The following is an 18830-nucleotide window of genomic DNA, read 5'->3' as shown; positions in this document are numbered from 1 at the left end:
TCCCCCCCCCCCCCCCCCAAAAGCCACGCCCAGGTTATTTGTTATTCTTCCTTCTGACTTGGGAAGGCACAGTCCATCTCCAGTCATGGATACCATTCCACGTACTGGCCACAGATTCCTGTCTGGATATCAGTAAATTTGTCCAAATTCTTTCTCTTTTAGGAAGCGAGTTAGCAGGCAGGGTCCTCAGAGTAATAAATCCCACTATTTCCTTACACATATCCTTTAAGTTATTAGCTTGGAACACAATATTTCTAAACCCTAGAAACTTCTACAACCTTCAAACCCTACAATTTTATCATTCCTAATACTGATGCAAGTGCTGTGATAACGCACTTTTCACAATCATATCCCGCCCTCTCACAAACTTGATAAAGGTATCAGTTAGTGTATACCGAATCAATGATTCTGCTTAACTTTAGTTATTCTTTTGGTCTTCCTTCCTTTGGTGATTATGTTTATAAAACACTTTTTTTTTTTTAAGAAAGTTGATGTTGTTCACATATGTATGCCCTCATACATGATGCAGTCTGATTTTTACATGAGCAGTTTCAAACTTGATTTTGTGGCCAGAAAGTTGCAGGACTGGTAGTCCTGGATTGACATGTGAGAAACACACGGCTTAAATCTGGAAAAGGAATTTCAAGAACTAGTCACAAAGCAAGAAAACATCCCCAAAAAGGTTTCCAGTGCTGAAAAATGCATTTACCTCTTATACATCTTAGGTCTTTGACTATGACTTTGGACTTCAGGATGACTTCATTGGTTCGGCATTTCTGGATCTCACTTCACTGGAATTAAACAGGTATGGCACAAACAAGCCTACGGAGTAATTCTTTACGGTTATCTGCTGATATCCTGTTTGTGGAATTGCAAATAGAACTTGTGCTGGAAAATAATTTTATAAACCTACACCACATAGAACTAGCCAAGGAAAAACATTTATGTTTAGGGGATTACTGTAATACGAACGTTAATATTATATTAACTGATTGTGCAGCATTTTCTGCAGCATCTATGGAGAGGTTAATTTTATAACCACTTCAATACTGGTTTTATATAATTTTAATTCACAGCATTGCCACCTACTGTCTTTTTTTTTTTTTCTGTTTTTTAATCCATTAATGTTACAGTTCAGATTTAATTACTTCATTACATGTAAGTACTTAACACGGAGTAACAGTATTTAGTATTTATTTATGAGAGTTTAGACTGCAATACTTAAAAGTAGAAATAAGGGAAATTTGTGACACATTTTCAAGTAGTTTTGTATAAATGGAGATGCCTTTAATTCTCGTGATTCAGAAATTTCATTATCCGAGAGCCTGGCATATAAATAAACGCATATATTTTTGTCTTCTAGGCAAACAGATGTTACCCTGCGTCTGAAGGATCCTCGTTACCCTGACCATGATCTGGGAAGTATATTGCTGTCGGTTCTGTTGGCTCCTAGAGAAGAACAGCGAGAAGTGGTAATTTTAAATATTTTAATACATGTCATCACTCTTGTGATTGTCCTGTGGTTGGATGACTTAAATTAAGTGCAAGAGTAAACCACATATTCTGAGATTAATTTGATTTTTCAGTTCTTCAGATAACACTGAACAAGGTTTCTGGTACAGTAGCACTTACTTATCTGACTTGGATCCTCCCTGAGATGAGGGATCGAGATGGGACATAAACATTCAGCAGCTTCAGATAAAGTCAGTTGCAGGTGAAGGGTTCTGATTAATATGGAAAGATGCCAGTAAACCACTGGTGAAGAATTTTGGACCTAGTGCTGCCATCTCTAGATAAGGAAGTTTGAATTCTATTCCACACTGAAAATAAAGATACTGCAGGAAAGGTAGTATTTTCTACTTTTTGGCATCTAATGTTGAAGTATTATTTGATATTTTTCGATTTTCATTACTAGATTTCAGTTACAGAATTGTGTGGTTTTCTAGGTTTATTGTAATTCTTTCATCAATCTTAGTTTTCTGGGCTGCATAGCTGTAAGTGAAAAGAGTTTCTAGTTTTATAGATCCTGTTAGTTGTGACAAATTCTGTCTCTGGTTGGATGTATTTATCAGCTTTTTGTCGTTTGACTTTTGACTTGAGCAGCAGTTGTACGACTGGCAGAAATACAAGAGATGACACCTCACTCAGAGGTTGTAGAATATTGTGGATTCCTTTGGCTTCAGACAGGCCAGGAAAAAAGTATTGATCTGATGAAATTTTCCATGGGTATAGTCAACAATACCTTTTTTGTAAGAGCATAGATGTCTCATGCTGCAGTGACACATCATCCTGTTGCACACCTAAGGAATATTGTCAGGTTGTAATACTGTTCCTTTTCCACTCGTCTCCTCGCTATTATTACGTAGCCTCCTAAGTCAGTTACTGGTGTTTGGCATTTCGTGTGACAGAGAGGTAGACTTTTGAATATAGGTTTCTCATCAATTTTCTTCATGATGTTCTGTTAGAACTTAACAAAAATAATGCAAGATGGTAGTAAAGTGGAGGAGGTTTATTTAAACAGGGTGTTTTTCTTTCTTTTACCAGTATGCACAGACAACTCAGAACACTGTTGTGCAAATTTGCACCACAAAAGTGTTTATCACTTAAGTTGAAAAATGTATTTAATTCGTTGTTGTTGTTGTGTATTTGGGTAAGACCAGCATCGCTGAGTCAGCTGGTAACAGCCCTGTTTGTCCAAGTGGCTTTGGCATTATTCTGCCATAATCCTAGATCATGCAGCACAGAAATACTGTATTTTTATGTGGGAAAACATGACATGGACAGCACGTTAGTTTCCTTTTTTCACCATGCACATAGGACAGCTAGCCCACTGCACAGTGTTATCAGATACTAATCAAAGAGCACTCCAGAAAATCACAGGTGGAAGGTGAAAATAAGACACTACAGTGTGACATCTCTTTCCTTTGGGTACTTACTCGGTGAATCAGCAACTGAACATCCAAAGGAATGGGAGCGCCACAGACTTGCTGGATAGCAAAGTGTTTTCCTATCCAGCTGTCTGGTTGTAGTAGGAGGAAAAATTGGTTTTGTGCTGCTATGAATTTCGTGATTAGCTTTCTATTTAGTAAGTAGTTCAGCTCAAGTGACCGATTTTTCTTCCCATTCAAACTGTTACATGGGACTTAATTCTGAAAATGCCCAAGGTTCGGATTAAGATTCTGATTCCTAATCTGAATCTAATAGAAACCAGCCTTCCCAGGATACGCATCTCAGAGCGGATCTGACAAATTTGCAGTAAAATCAGAGAATTTGTGTCACAGTGAGGGGTAGACGACCTATGACATTAATACAGAGTTGCTGTATATTAATGTGCTAGGAGTTTAATAATTCAAGGCACAATTACCTTTAATCAGTCACCACATGCACTTATTTATATATTTATTAGATTTTATTTACTCTCTAAGGAGTGGATATATTACAAAATGTATTGCTCCAATTAAACTGTCATCCTTGGTTATTTTTAAAAGGTCGTGTAGTAATGAGGATAATTTTTATTGAGTTTAATATGGTTGAGATCAATAAATTTTCAAATGTTAGAGGATCAAGGCTAATTCGTGTCCACTCTAGAAATGTGCACTGTATAAAGTAGTAATTAAAGCAACTCCTGCATCTGTGCAGCGTGCTGTTCAGATGTTTGTTGCTTCCCCACTACTTGGATATCTCTATATAGGTAATAAATAGTATAGTTGAAATATGTAGATAAAAACCTGTGAGCACTTTCAGATATTCTTTAAGGACTGCTGCATAGGAGACATAGAAACACTGTCTCTTCACGTCATTTTTTTCCTAAATCATTACAAATTTATTTACATCCTATGTAGCCTACATTTCAAAAATGTATTTTCTTCTGAATAAGTTTTCATTTGGTCAGGTGCTTGCACATGTTGTCCCATGCAAGCGGTGTAAAAATGGTGAATTCGTCAAGCTGAAGAAGTCAGAAATTAACTGTTAGTACTTAAATTTCACATTCCCTAATTCCATATATTTAAAATGAGAGTGCTCATTAAGACCACTTGAGGAAATAAAAAAAGAAATAGCTTCAGCAAAGGAATATTAGCTTTCATGTGTAGCCACAGAAGCAGCCCTGAGTCTGATCCTGTATTTTGGGCAGCTCCGTAGCCAACATCCAAACCCAACCTGGTTGAACAAGACATTTGTGATGTGTGGTTTGGTAACTTTTTGAGGTGGATTGGGCTTTCGAAGGACATCCCTTCACTGCCTGAACTGGAGTGACTGGTTTGGGATGGTTTGGAGGTCATGCGTTGAAGTGCAGATCAAGGGAAAAGCCTTTTGAGGATGCACTTGTGCAGCTGGAGGACAGGTCTTGTAGCAAAGCATTTTATTGGCATATCAAAATAACGTAGATGTGTATTAGAGGAAGATGCATCCTGTCACACTGCATAAGAAATATGGGCACTGGTCGAGGATAAGATACTGGTACAAAAGTGGGTGCCTTGTATATAGCCACCTGTGTGAGAGAGCTCGTTAAAAACAAGCAGCCCGTTTGACAGAATAATTAATAGTTGGTTTTGTTTTGAGTGGAACTACCTTTTGTGAAGCCCTGAGGTGTGCAAAGAGATCAGGGAGAGATTCGGTACACGCAGGGGCGTTCTCTTCCTTATTTTTCTGAAAGAAATTCTGATGAAATACAGATTTTCTGTGTGCTGACTGATGAGGTGTCCTTTAGAAGGTCCCGTTTCCTAGAGCAGAACAGATTACATCTTTGGATTCAGATATCAATTAAGGATATTAACATATCCATATGTTTGTATAACGGTATGTAAAATTATATTACAGACTAGGAGGAGTATTTATCTTTGGGTCCTGGTGGATTGTGAAAACCAGTGCTTAAGTAGTTTGCAATTTGTGTTTTGCCAGTAGAATAATATTGGACATGGTTTCAATTAAAGGACTTTCAGTATACTAGTTTAATAAATAAGAACCCATGATTTGATTTTTGTGGTATGTTTTATTGGAAGAAAATGCAGAAGTAGCCTGCATTTATCACTGAATATTAATGTAAGAGTAAGGGCAGGTGGACATACCAAAATTTCTAGGAAATCTTGTACATAATTATATTTGGCTTTTGCAGCCTAGCGCTTATTCTAAAGGCATAAAAATGTGAACTTTTAGAATAATAGCCTTGTAATATTCAAACTATGTACATGAACAGAGAGTCCTATTCTTTTGAGTTTTGACAAATGAAGGCAATCTGATCTGTTCGGATTTTTAAGCAGTCATAAATTGTGAGGCAGAATTGATGAATGAAATTTTCTTCCACAACCATAAAAATAAGAATGTCATTAGTATTCCTGAAAAGTATACTCTATTCCCAGCCTACCACAATTAAGTTGCAGTAGCACTAGTTCCAATAATTCGCTTGCATTTTCTCTGTGCTGTTAATAATATTTGTCCTTTACATTAATGCAGCATTTTTAATTAGTTTGCTTTGAGAAGACAGATAGCTTATCCATGTAAATCCATGTAAATTAAGAAGAAATAAAGGAGTATGGGGAAAGCATGTATGTATAAAAATGTTAAAACCTGTGAACTCTAAAAAATAATTTTCCGCTCTTTTAAAACAATAATGTGTTTATGATATACTTCCTGTATTTTTCATCAATTTCTCCTTCTGATGACCAGTTTAAAAGAAGTCAGCACTCTCAATGGCTTGATTTTTTGACTTAGACCTGCTCCAATTAAGCTTGTTTTGTTTCTTTTAATTCCGACAGTATTCTGTTTGTATTTCCCCGTGGATACATGTAGTGCTGTGCATGCCTGTGTGCCGTTCGTAGTTGCATGCATGCCAATTAAAAATGTGTACGTGATGTCTGCAGGTTCTGTGCTTGGTGATGCAGTCGTGGGTGCCGCAGCGCATGTGAGCTTTCTCTGGCTCTTTCTCCGTCAGAGTTCAGTGCACAAATTTCACCCCTGGAGCACTTGCAGAGCGACTCTGAGTCCATCACAGCTGCATGTCTCACGTGTCTTCTCCACAACTGCTTTTTCCAGCCGTGGTCTCAGGAGCAGCTCTCTGCTGCAGGACATGAGAAGGTGGTTGAGAACTGTTACCTGGGGCCAGCAGAGATTGGGGACTACTGTTCCACCACTGCCAGTGGCCTGAGTAGCACAGAAAATGGAAAAAAGGAAACAGGAGTGCTACTCGGAAGTTGCTCTTTAATGAGAATAAAATTCACAGCATTCTTTTTTTCTTAATTTATCCCAGATGATGCTTAATATATTTTTTTGCTACATATGAAAATATTAACTACATTAATATGCTGTCAATTTGCTTGCTGTCTTAAATCTTACAATGCAATATTTTTTTTTTTTTAAATTTGCCAGAGGGATAACAGCATCACAGAACAAAAAAAAAAAAAAAAAAAAAAAAAAAAAACATGGAATATTTTCAGATTAAAAAGTTCCATGTAGATCATCCACCCTCACCTGCCCGGTGCTATATATTTGTTTTATTGGCTTCTGAGGATGGGTACGGAGGCTCCAGCTTACCCTGCTGCAGGTGGTGATGCTCTCAGCGAGCATGATCGTACATTTCTGTAGCTAACGCCCAGACCCCACACCTCGGAGCTGATGTAATATTGGATGTGTAGTTAATCACCTGCTGGGCCGAGTTCTCCTTGCTCGCAGCCTGCTCTGAAGCCTGGTGAAGCTGAGTTTCTGCTCTGGCGGGTAGCTGTGTCAGATTCAGCAGTGATGAGGAAGGGAGGAGCTGTGCTATGCTGGACAGGACCCAGAAACTCAAGAGATTTTTCTCCAGGGCCTGATGTGGGCCTCAGGCTGCTTAATTCTTACGTGCCTCTCCTGTAAAAATGAGTTTGCTGGCTTTCTCCAGCTTTAGAAAACACTTAGTATATTTTCCAAAGTGCCACAGATATCATTAATTTACATCAAAGCCTAATTGTCTGTAGTGGCTTAAAAATTTTCCTCAGCAGCTAGTTGTTTTTCTTGTCTCATTAAACTGTGCCTATTTGAAGAAATTCTAGATACTTCAAAAATACAAACCCCACACATTTTCTCCCTTTTTTTCCCCCATGTAATACTTTTTATTTCTTAGCAAGGAAAATGCATTTCAAAATCTATTTCCATTATCTGAAAAAGAAAGAGTTTTTGCAGTAGTGAATAAAAAATAAAAATGTTGTTTTTCAGTACAAAGTTTCAATAGAAATTACTGGCCTGTGATTTATTCTTGCTCAGTGTCAACAACAGGCTGCTAAATGTTATTGAATTCTATAAATTAATTTCTCTGTGTTCCCACGGAACTGCTTTAAGCAACAGTCGTGTTCACAGATAAATTGTCCACATACATCTTGACCAGTATGTCTCTTTTATTTGACGATTACAAATCTATGTCTGTGGGCACTGGACACGTTGCCCCCTGGCATGTCAGAGAATCATTGTCTCTAGCAGTGCCAAGGTTTTACAGTTCATTTAGGTAATGGGATGGGGCTACTGCATTTTACGTTTTTTAAAGAGTCAAGGTGTGAATTTTTTTCTATCCCATTGTATATAATTATCAAACCAAAGAGCTATTTTTGCTGCTGTGAAACTAATTAGCAGCGGTAGCCATAAGGATTTTGTAATAGATGCATGTTGTCCAAGGAACCTTATGCAGGATATTTCTTATGTGGCTACACCTCTGAGCTAAACAGTAATGTTCTGAAAAATCGGAGTACATTAATATTAAAAAAACTATAATTCAAGTATCAGTCAAAATTGAAGCCACTATCAGTAATGGCACGTTAATTTTTTTCATTTGCTAATCTAATTTTTTCCAAAAAAATCAAAATAACAACAAAAAACCCCCAAACAACACAATTTCACATAATGCATTGTCTCCAGAAATTTGTATCACCCCAAAAAGTATGCCTGGGTGTGAACAGTGCTGCTAGTTGTCTGGATTTATTTCAGTCTTGTGTAGCTGTCACTGGAGTGTCGTGCTGCTGCTTCAGTTGTAGTGGTGGTTAAATGTGGATTGTCCCGCTGGAGACAGTTGGCCTCCTTTTCTGTATTGCAGAGAAAAGGTAATTAAAATGCTCTATTTTATTTTCAGACAATGCTAATGAGGAAGAGTTGGAAAAGATCAAGTAAGGTAACTTTTAGCATGTGGTCTTCTGGCTTTTTTTTTTAGAAGAACTATGATGTTTTACCAAACATACCATCTAGGTCTGGAAGCTTATTCTCCTTCAAGTTGTGTTTTAATGACATTGTTTTGTGTTTCATCAAATCAGAATCATGAAACAGTGGAGCTTTGAATGTAATAATCATGAAACCTCCCAACTTTCTTACAGCATTTTAGCCGATCTTGAAATCATCCAGTAACTCCCTGTAAGTGGCAAACATGTCCTGACTCTTTCTCTAAATCCTCTCTCATGTATAAACTATTTCCTTAAATCTTAATTGTTAACGTTAGGAAGGGATTTGTGCCAAAGGGTGACTTTCATTTTCCTGTTACTCTTCTTACGAATTAGATATTTTGTGTGGAAGTTTTCGCGGTGATGCTTCTCAAAGGCAAATTTCCCTGGTGCACAGATGACGGGGTAGCCAGGCCTTCCAGGAGCAGAGTCCTTAAGGAATCATTCTCGGTCTCCACTTTGTACAGCTCTTCAGATGCCTCTTCAGGCAAATTCGGAGTCTGGCTTTCCTCTTCAGAGTCATGCGAGTGTTAAAAAGGAGCAGTTTATGCTCTTTTCTACTAGACTGGAGTTTGACTGTAGTGGAGTACAATCCATTCTCACCTTTTTCCTCTATGTCTCTCCAAAAAGATTATGTGTATAGTTTCTCAGTAGTTTTCTGGCCACTCTTCCCTAATGCTACTGTGCTGCTTTCAAGTTTTAATCCTTCTTCTTCTTAGCATAATTAAAAATAGAATTTAAATTTCTCAAAGTCTTGAGCTGCTGTGGTAGATCTGGTTGGGGTTTTTTTTGAGATATTATCATGTAAAGGTGTTAAAATCAGAAAAAATGAAATAGCTATGTGGGCTGATTTCACTTGCTTCGTAAAGCCATTTACTTTGCTAGCAAGTTGATGAACAAATCTGGGTAGAAGGTTGTCAATAAACTGTGTTGTATCTAGTGCTCGCTGACAAATATTTGCATGGTATTTTTAATCTTAAAAAAAAAAAAAAAAGCATTTTTTATAATTCTTGGGTTAGGGGTGGGGTTTTCACACAGTCTGTTTCTGTGATACAGGACAGTACTCAATCTTTTTCCTTTTTGAAACCTGTGAAGCAAAGATACTTGGTAAAGTGGCGATATGTCGTATTTTGATTCTCATACGGTTTGTGTAACTTTTCCTGAAATAGCCAAGGTGCTCAAACTGCTGAAGAGTTAATGAAGAGCTGTGAGGATGGTGAAGGGCAGAGATGCTTTGCATCACGTAAGTGATGCGTTAACTCCTGGTGTGCTGAATGTGTTGGATGACAGTGTGTACAACTCGTTTATGGAGAACTTTCCCATATTTCAAATTCCAAACTGACAACACTGTGGGCTGCAGTGATCCTGAGCGAATGGCACAACATGATAGCTGAAAATTCACCAGAGCTGCTCAAGTGAATTATTTATCCGTGTTCTCCTTTGTTACATTCATTGGATAACATTTCATTCAGTAGTTGCCATTTTTGCAAAGGGTCATATCAGAAGATTTCGCAAATAGCGAATGTATGAATTTAAATATTGCATTTTTCTACTGAAGTAATAATTTTACCTAGAGCTGTAATACACATATATCATCTTGCAGGCACTGTTGTGTGTGTGATTTATATACAGAAGTATCTCAGTCAAACCTCAGGAGCTCATTTGCCTCTGGGGCTGTTACAGAGTGCTGAATTTTTAGTGTGCTGTCAGGAAAAAAAATTTTTAAAAATCTTGTATTTACAAAGAGTTCCCTCAAAAGAACTGCTATTCTCTGGGGTGCAGGATGATCAATATTAAGTAAGATATAATTTGCTGATTTTAAAAAAATTCATAGAAATAGGTGCTTAGTGCTGTTAGATAATAGAGAACTGCCCTGTTTGAGATCCTTCTTCTTCAGGAGATCCTTCTTCTCCTGAGAGCAAAGAAAAAACAGTTTATTAACATTTTGTGAGAGGTATCGTTATAAAATTTCTTAGAACTTACTTTTTTAGCTCTCTAGAGTCTTTACAATGGCACTTCTAGTAAATAAATTTTATTTTACAGATTATGACAGTATATTTTACTTTTTAAGTTTATGTACTGGAAGTTTACCTTTCCTGTAGCATACGTAGCTTGAAGTTATCTTTGGGCATGGGTAGCAGCAGTGAAGAGAACAGTAACTAACCTCCGTAACATTATTATGGTATTCATCTGCTTGCAAACGGTTACTTTGACCAAATTATGAGTCTCTGCTTCAAATACTGCTCCCACTAGTAAGGTCTCAAAAAATACACAGGCCAGTAAAGCTATGCATTTTATTTATTTGGTGTGTAAACCAGTCTTTTTAAACTCAGTAGTCTTGTAAATGTTTGTTGTTGCAATGCATTGCAAAAATGCAAAGCGACTTTTGCTTTTGTTGTTAGTTTTTTTTCCTTCTATTTTGGTTGGTGTGTTTTTTGTTTGTTTGTTTGTTTGTTGTTTTGTTTTTTTTTTTTACTTTTCCCTATCATGTTTGCTTTATACCAGACATACTCTTCATCAAAACTCATGGGAGCTAGATCACTCCCCACGCTGTCTAGGTCAGAGGGAATGCTCGTCTTTCACTGAATCTAGCAAAAATTGCATTCTGACAGTTTTGAAGTCAGAGCATTTACATCACATCCTTGTGCTGTGAAAAGGAAAGGCAAACTTCTGTCTTCGGTGACAGGAAACTCCCAGTGGGCTATTTAAAAAAAAAAACACACAAAAAACCTGCTTATTTAAAAAAAAAACCACAAAAAAAACCTGCTTATTTAAAAAAAAAAACCACACAAAAAACTGCTTATTTAAAAAAAAAAAATCCAAAACCTTCTGCTGGCAAGTTACAATGGGCGTTTGGTTTCAAGCTGATTGTTTTATTTTGTCCACCACAAGCTTGGTGTTGAACTAAAGCAAACTGGTGGCCAGTGACTGTGACTTTGCAGTGGGCTGTCGGCTGCATGGCTGAGGAGAGGAGGCAGCTCCATTTCTGCCACTGCGTCTGTACCTCCAGTGAAGGTGGAGTGGATTATTCAAAGTTTCATGTGCTTTCTTATGGTCCAGGTGTTTGGTCAGTAGTCTCACCGTGCTTGTGCCTTGGTTTCTGTGGTTTAGGGTTCAGTTTGTTAGATGTTCTGTGGGTTAACAGACAAGTGCTGCAGCAAAAATGGTGCTTGTAGGATCTGAGTAGTCAGCTGTTCCTTTAAACCAAATCGAGGAACTTTTAGCTTCATCTTTCTTTTTAAAAAGCTACTGGAAAAACTGACTTGTGAAAAATGGCTTTTCCCTCTGTGTATGGATCTGATCTGCTTCCATGGTTCTCCACCTCTGCTTAGGGCGGATTTTCCTTTTTGCATTAATTCCTCTTCAGCGAGGCAGACTTTCCTGATGGCTCTCGTTCTTTGGGTTGAAGGAAACAAACTTCCTGCTTCTCTTCTGCTTTCTAAACTGTCTAGATACCAGATCTAATTCTCTAGAACAGTTGTTGTGGTCTAGGTATAAAAAGAGCACAGAAAATCCCAAACTTGCATGAGGTAATTTATTACTGATAGTCAACCTCTGACAGTGGGACGAATGGTTTTGATTGCTGAAGTGATTTCCATTACAGAATCCTGGAGGTGCAAGCTATCCCTGTGCTGAGAAATAAAGCATTGCTGTCTCTAGAAAGAGCCAGGGCAGACTCATTGGGAAGGGTTGTTTTCTCCTTTTGCCTCTGGTTACAAAACCAAATATTCAGTTCTGACTTATTTACTAATCCTCCGCAGCACAGAGGCTTCATCAGTTGCTGAGGAAAAGGTTTGGGAAGGGACCCTATTAAAATGTTGGCAGCATAAAACTGAGTTAGAAACACACACACTGCTCTTTCTCTTCATCATGTTTTTCATGTTCAATGCAGTGCATCAAAAATAATAGTTAAAAAGAAAGCTTAGCGTTTTCTTTACCATTATGAACCCTAAAGCTGATAACAGAGAAGGTACTGTTTAAATGCAGTTTATTTTTCATGTAAAAATGATGTTCTCGTTAATGAACTCATTCATCCTCTTTCTTCTCTTAGGTTCTAATGGTAAAATTTTGTGATTTTTGCCATGCCTTTACTACCAAGATTTTTAAAAGTTAAAATCTTACTGCTTCTAGTACTTTTTAATGTGGTGTTTAACTGTAGAATCAAAAGCATTACTGCTAACTTGGAGTCACTGAAACTGCAATTGCAATTCATCACTGACAAATGTATTTTCCAGCCCAAATCACAACTTTCCCTTGATGATAGCTGGAAATGGGGAGGGGGAAGATCCTACGTTCTGTTTGTTTAAAGAAAACCCCACAACTTGTACTTTTTTCAGAGTTGTCAAATAATCCTACCTGCATTTGACAGTTGTTTGCATCATCTTAGGCAGAAGGCTTTCTTTGGGCAGTCTTCCTCAAAGAGCGTTTCGTTTTATGTAGAGCAGGCAGATATTTCTCTGAAGAAACCAAAACCACCCATAAATACTTTATGAAAGATCATTTGTTCCCTCTGCTGCTGTCCGATTTGCTGTATGGTTACAGGAGGTTAATTCAGAAAAGGGTAAGGGATTGTGGCTTTAGGTGTTGCTGTTTATTTGCAGGGTAATGCACACACAGCTTACTTTGAAACTTTCATCCTTGCTGTGCTGGCTGGGAGAAATGGAAGCAAAAAAACCAGGAGACAGGGGACTTCAGAAGATGAGAAGAATGTCTCTGGAAGATGAGGGCAGTGCAAGGCAGGTAGTGCTGGTGAACAGGCTGAACCTCACTTGCCAGAAGTTCACGTGTCTGGGATAGTTAAAAACCTACCTGTGTGCAGGGTGGGTGTCAAAAAGACAGAAAATAGGATTAACAGCCTGAAAAGTTGTCTTCCTGCCTTAAAGTGGGAACAATGACAGCTAAACTGTGTTTGACAGGTGTTTGTTTAATCTGTCCTTAAAAATGTGCAGTGATGGATATTCTACAACCTCCCCAGAGAGGCGGTTCCAGTGCTTAACTATCATTTCCATTCAAGGCTGTTTTTTTTTCCCTGGTGTCTAACGGTATCTCCCATGGTGCAAATTAAGCTCATCTCTTCCCACAGCACAGATGGATATGTTTGATCACAGTGATTTGGGCACAATTTATATACAGATTTTGGAGTGAGTCTGAAAAAAGCCTTTGAAAAATATGTGTGTATGTGTGTGTGTTTATGCACAGGGAAGTTTTGGGTGCTGGAATATTAACAATTTAAAAGGGTGTAAGAGGAAACAAAATTAGTGGTATTTGGAATGAAGCTTTATTTGCTGGGTGTTCACTCACAGATAGTGTCAGAGCATGGATGAAGCCTCTTTGTAGGGACGGGGACTGCACTAACAGTTATAGGTACTTCGTTTGTCTCCCTGCTTCTGCTGTGACATAGAGGGACTTGACACGATGTGGATTTACTGGCCATTCCCAGAGAAAAGAAATGTGTCAGATAAATGCCTTTTGCTTTCATCTGAGAACCTTTGCAAGCTTCGTGGTGTTCACCTGCAGGACAACAAAGCTGACTATGTAAGGTGAGAGCACTGAGGTCTGATACCTGCTGGAAAGTTCTGGAAAGGGCCAATACCGTCTGCTACTCAAATAAGCAAAATACACATCTTTAGTACTGTCACTGAGAGGAGTGTGCAGCGCCTGAGTCTTCTTGTCCTAAGCTTTCAGGGTGGAAAAACACTGGGAAATTAAGGTTGGTTTGATCGGTTGTCAATGACTTACCTTTCTGCTTACTCAGTTTATGAGACAGGAGTATGAGAGTGATGAAGCTCTGCCTTGATATTAATTTAGGCCTTCCAGACTGAAAATGCAAAGGTGTCATTGTAATTTTTGCCTTGTGGGCAACAGTTGTCCTCCCTGGTTCTGAACTTGGATAGTAACCCTGGAGTAGCTCCTGTGTTCGCTAGGCTGATGAGTTGGTGACCCTAGAGGTATTCATAACGAGGATGGGTAACCAAAAGCCATAACACTGGCTAACTGAGCTGCTTGTATTCCTTGGGTTTTTATAAAATTTATGATGAAATTGTCATGTTCCTACATAAAGGTTTGATTTTCTCTGAACAGCATTTCCTGACATTATTTGAAAAATTTTTGACCAGCTTAGCTAGAGGATGAGTGGGGTGGTATCCCCTATAAATAGTTTACTTCAGCAAATCTTACATTCCTGGAGAACTAGTTAATACACTCACTGCCTCTAGGCACAGTTTGGATATGAAGTAAGATTAGCTTGTGATTTCCTATGTAACTACAACTGTTTAAGCAAAGACAGTACCTTTTAGCCAAAGCATACTGAGAGAGAACTCTGTCAGAAATGTTCATTTCACTGAAAATTGTTTTCATCTGAATAAGGATCTACTCTTGCCCCTTGCGAGAGTTGCCATTAAATTGAGTTCAAACACGATCAGACCCCATGTTAAACTTGCCACATTAATGGCACATTAAAAAAAAAAACAATCAGAAGAACCTTTTGAGTACTTTAATGTAAGGACAAACAAAGGAACAAGTGTTTTGGCATCTTAGCCAAACATAGTAGGGGAAAAAGATATTTAATAATCATCTGCTGTGCCCTGTCAAGTCACAGTATTGCTGAAAAATTTGGAGGAAAAGATCAGGTGTCACCTTCTCTTCTGTTTCATGTTATCAAAGATAAGTTTAGATCTGGGAATACTAGAATGCACTAAAATGTAATAATACTCTTAATTTATACTGTTAATATGTGATGAGCTGTTTCAGTGTGACTTTGATCTATTGGAACCAAAGGTCCGTGCTTCCCAGAAATGAAGATAAATTAGTCTGGGTCGCAACAGGTTATGGATAAACTGAGTAAAAATACGTTATCATCCCAAAGTAATAACTGAGAAGCTACTTCTGATTAAGTACAACTGGTTATTAAAGAGTGTACTTAACTGCCAAAGGGAAATTAATTAAAGTGGGTTTTTTGCATTTAGGTAACTATTTTTGCTTTAATTCTGCTTCAGAAATTTTTGCATATACCTTTAAAGGGAAAAATACAGTTCATGGACATTTTAAACAAAAACGAATTGCAAAATGCAAGGCTTTCAGCTAACTGCTGCCTGTTTTTTAAATTTATTTTTGAAGCTTTTCTAAAAATACGTGTGTTCTAGTTACACAAACTAAAGTGCCAAAAGCTGTGGCCTTATTAACTGATGCTTTTATGCCCAGAGTTTGGGTGACTCCTGATTTGTCTTTTCCTAATATCAAAAGCCTTATGAAGCATTTTTTATTGTTTTAAAATTGAAACAAATGCTTTTCCTCTTCAATAAGATGCGTCTTGAGTAGAGAACAGAATTGGATATAGCAAGTCATGGTCTAAGGTTTGCAAAGACTAGCAGAAGCATAGAGTCGTGTGATGTTGTGTAATTGAAGATATTTTCAGTCAGTTCAGTCCTGCAACCAAAACTCTGTGGAATTTCAGAACAAAAGGTGGAATTACTGGGTTTGGGTTTTTAAGAAGAATCTTTTAAGACTGAGAAAATACTTGCTCTTGTAAGCCATGAGGTTCTAGGTGTCAGTTTATCAGCTGTAAATAGTGCTTGATGGAAAGCTACTAAATAATGGAATAGGAGTGAAAAACGTCAGAATAGATACACCAGTCTGTTAGACACCTGGTTATAAAAATTATGCAAATACTTGGTGAGGCTTATATTTGCATTACTTGCATGTGAGTGATAACAGCTGATTCCGCTCACAATCAAGGCAGCAGAGTAGCATTTCGTTGTGGGGATTTCTGGTTTTGTGCCCGCAGTTCCAAAAGCAGGGGGGTTTCCATCAAGCGTCGGTGGCCGCTGTCCTTCTGTGTGTCACGTTCATGTGGGTGTCAGGACCATGGTGATGCTGGTCATCCCGGGCAGGAACGGGGTCATCAGGAAACCCGCTGACTTTCACTTTCTGCAGCCACAGTTTCCTAGAGGAGTTGTTGGCGGGAAGACGAGGGAGAAGGTTAGGGTTGTATTGACACAGGCTCTCTGGCATCTCCTGCCGCCACACTGTTGTCTTCTATAAATATTGCCACCCTTTTCCAGACAAAAACAAGTCACGGTGAGTGCTCAGTAGAGTCACAGCCTTCATCATATTACACCTGAGCTGGCTCCAGCCAGGGCACTGAAGCAGAATGCACAACTGTTGGATTTAGCGAACCACAAAAGTGCGTGAAATGCTGCAAAAGTGTCAGCTCTCATTGCAAGTATTGTAGTGTCACCACCAGAGTGCTGCTACAGTGACAATATCGTGTTGTTAAATGTCCTAAACCAGATTTAACATGGCAGTTCTATTGAAAACACACAGGGTATAGGGCAGTGTAAGTTTCTCCACTGCAGAAATTTAAATTAGCTTCACTCATAATGTAAATATCCTAAATCATAAAATATAGTTGATAGAATCTTAAGGTAAATGTTCTTTCAAATTGCAGTAATTATCAGTGGTAGTTTCTTTACAAAACTTGCTTAGTCACAGTGAGCAAACATTAAAAAGGAATCACCACGATCCCATTGAAGGCGTTTCTGTACCTCAGTGCCTACACATTGGTGGCTTCTGCAAGGTGTTACACTCCACGTAGTTACTAACAGAGGAAAAAAGTGTTGTGAATGCACGTGACTTGGTGTTTTCGTTGTGTGGCCAAGGGATGTAGAACTAGCAGCTGTATCTATTGACATCCTCAGTCTTTATTTTAAATGTTTTATCCAAGCTGTGCAAGCATGCTAGAAACTGGGTGAGAAGAATTCTGTTTACTGGAGTCTTCAGCAGTCATTTACAACATGGCTTTGTTTCACTCCACTTATTTGTACATCTGTCCTCTGTTCAGCAGGGGAGTGGGGTATCATTCTTTCCCACATTATTTCGTTACTGTCTTTACTGGTACTTTATTTAAAGTTTCCGAGCCAAAGTAATTCTTTGGGTAGAGATACCTTTTCAGGACATATAGCTGCATTATTTATTTGCTTTTCAAAACCTTTTTTTTTTTTTTTTTTTTTTTTACACGTTTGTTATAGGCACACTGTTCTGTTTCTGTCTGTTGTTCAACTATTCTTGAAGAGTAAATTTAGTGCTCAAGGACACAGAGAAGAGGTGTGTCCTAACGGTGTGTGTAACGAGGAGATTTAGTAAAAGCAGGGTCTGTTCGCATGGGCACAAGCACATGCAGTGAGAGGGATGGTGCTTTGCAGGGCATGAGGGCTGAGCAGTGAAGAGTTGAGGTCAGGCTGGGAGAGGACAGATGAGTTTCTCCAGCTCATTGTGGGCTAGAGTTTCAAAGTCACTTTGATACCCAAAGAGAAATACTTACGGGACTTTTCAAATAAATACTTAGAATTTTTCAGAAGTACTAAAGGGGGAGGGGGGCAAAACACCAGCCCATCTGAAGTGCATGTATACCCATGCACACAGCATGGGTAACAAACAGGAGGAGCTCAAAGCCGTGCTGAAACAGGGAAATGATGATGTAGTGGCTATCACAGACACATGGTGGGATGTCTCCCACGACTGGAGTGTGCCAGTTGATGGCTACAAGCTCTTTAGGAGGGACAGACAAGGAAGGAGAGGTGGTGGGGTGGCCCTGTATGTTAGGGACTGTTATGACTGCTTTGAGTACAAGAGAAGACAGGGTGGGGTGTCTTTGTTTAGAATCAGGGGGAAGGCCAACGGGGCAGATGTTGTAGTAGGAGTCTACTATAGGCCACCCAACCAGGACAGAGAGGTGGATGAAATATTCTATAGGCATTTAGGAGAAATCTCATGATCACTTGCCCTTGTTCTTGTGGGAGATTTTAACTTCCCAGACTTCTGCTGGAAATACAACACGGCAGAGCAGGACCAGTCCCAGAGATTCCTGAAATGTGTGGGAGAACTTCCTGAAGCTGGTGAGAGAACTGACCAGAGAAAGTGCCCTGCTGGATCTTCTCTTTGTGAACAGGGAAGGGCTGGTGGAGGATGTGGCAGCTGGAGGCTGACTAGGGCACAGCGATCAGGAAATAATAGTTCTCTATTCTTAGAGAGGCCAGGAGAGGGCTGGGCAGGACTGACATCCTGAACTTCCAAAGGGCTGACTTCATCTTGTTTGGGCACCTTCTTGACAGGATCCCCTGGGAGACTCTCCTGAAGGGTACAAGGGCCCAGGAAGTCTGGGCACTCTGTAAGAAGGAATGTTAATGGCTCAGGAGCAGGCGGTCCCCAGGGGCTCTAAGAGAAGCCAACGCCAGAGAAGACCACCCTGGCTGAACAGGGAGCTTTGGCTGCAACTCAGGGAGAAAAGGAGAGTTTACAGCCTTTGGAAGAAGGGGCTGGACACTCACAGTGATTACAGAGAGGCTGTGAGGCTATGCAGGGTGGAAATCAGGAGGGCTAAAGCCCAGCTAGAAATTAATTTGGCCTCTGCAATCAAGGATAACAAGAAAAGTTTCTGTAAGTATGTCAGTAGCAAAAGAAAGACCAGGAATAGTCTCCATCCCCTGCTAGATGAAGGAGGAAATATGGTAACCAGTGATGAGGAGGAGGCTGAGGTGCTTAATGCCTTCTTTGCCTCAGTCTGTAATAACAAGGTTAGTTGTATTGATGAAATCCAGCCTCCACAGCCGGAATACAGAGACTGGGAGAACGACCCCCCTGCAATCCAGGGGACAGTCAGTG

General features: G+C 39.2%; 1 protein-coding gene across 6 annotated transcripts in view; it reads left to right on the top strand.

Moving 5' to 3' along the window:
• Nucleotides 1-18830, top strand: part of MCTP1 (multiple C2 and transmembrane domain containing 1) — a 274684-nt gene that overhangs the window by 118826 nt on the left and 137028 nt on the right. For 5 of the 6 annotated variants that reach the window (XM_026866730.1, XM_026866735.1, XM_026866732.1 and 2 more), the window contains 3 exons: nucleotides 726-805; nucleotides 1364-1472; nucleotides 8090-8128. In XM_026866730.1, coding sequence (XP_026722531.1) covers nucleotides 726-805; nucleotides 1364-1472; nucleotides 8090-8128 — 228 coding nt within the window. The remainder of the gene's footprint in view (nucleotides 1-725; nucleotides 806-1363; nucleotides 1473-8089; nucleotides 8129-18830) is intronic. The other variant, XM_026866731.1, reaches the window with a different exon arrangement.

This window comes from Athene cunicularia (genome assembly GCF_003259725.1).
Source record: "Athene cunicularia isolate RWA chromosome Z unlocalized genomic scaffold, athCun1 chrZ_part3, whole genome shotgun sequence".
NCBI lineage: Eukaryota > Metazoa > Chordata > Aves > Strigiformes > Strigidae > Athene > Athene cunicularia.
Note: the sequence above shows the minus strand (reverse complement) of the source record. Positions and strands in the feature narration are given on the sequence as shown.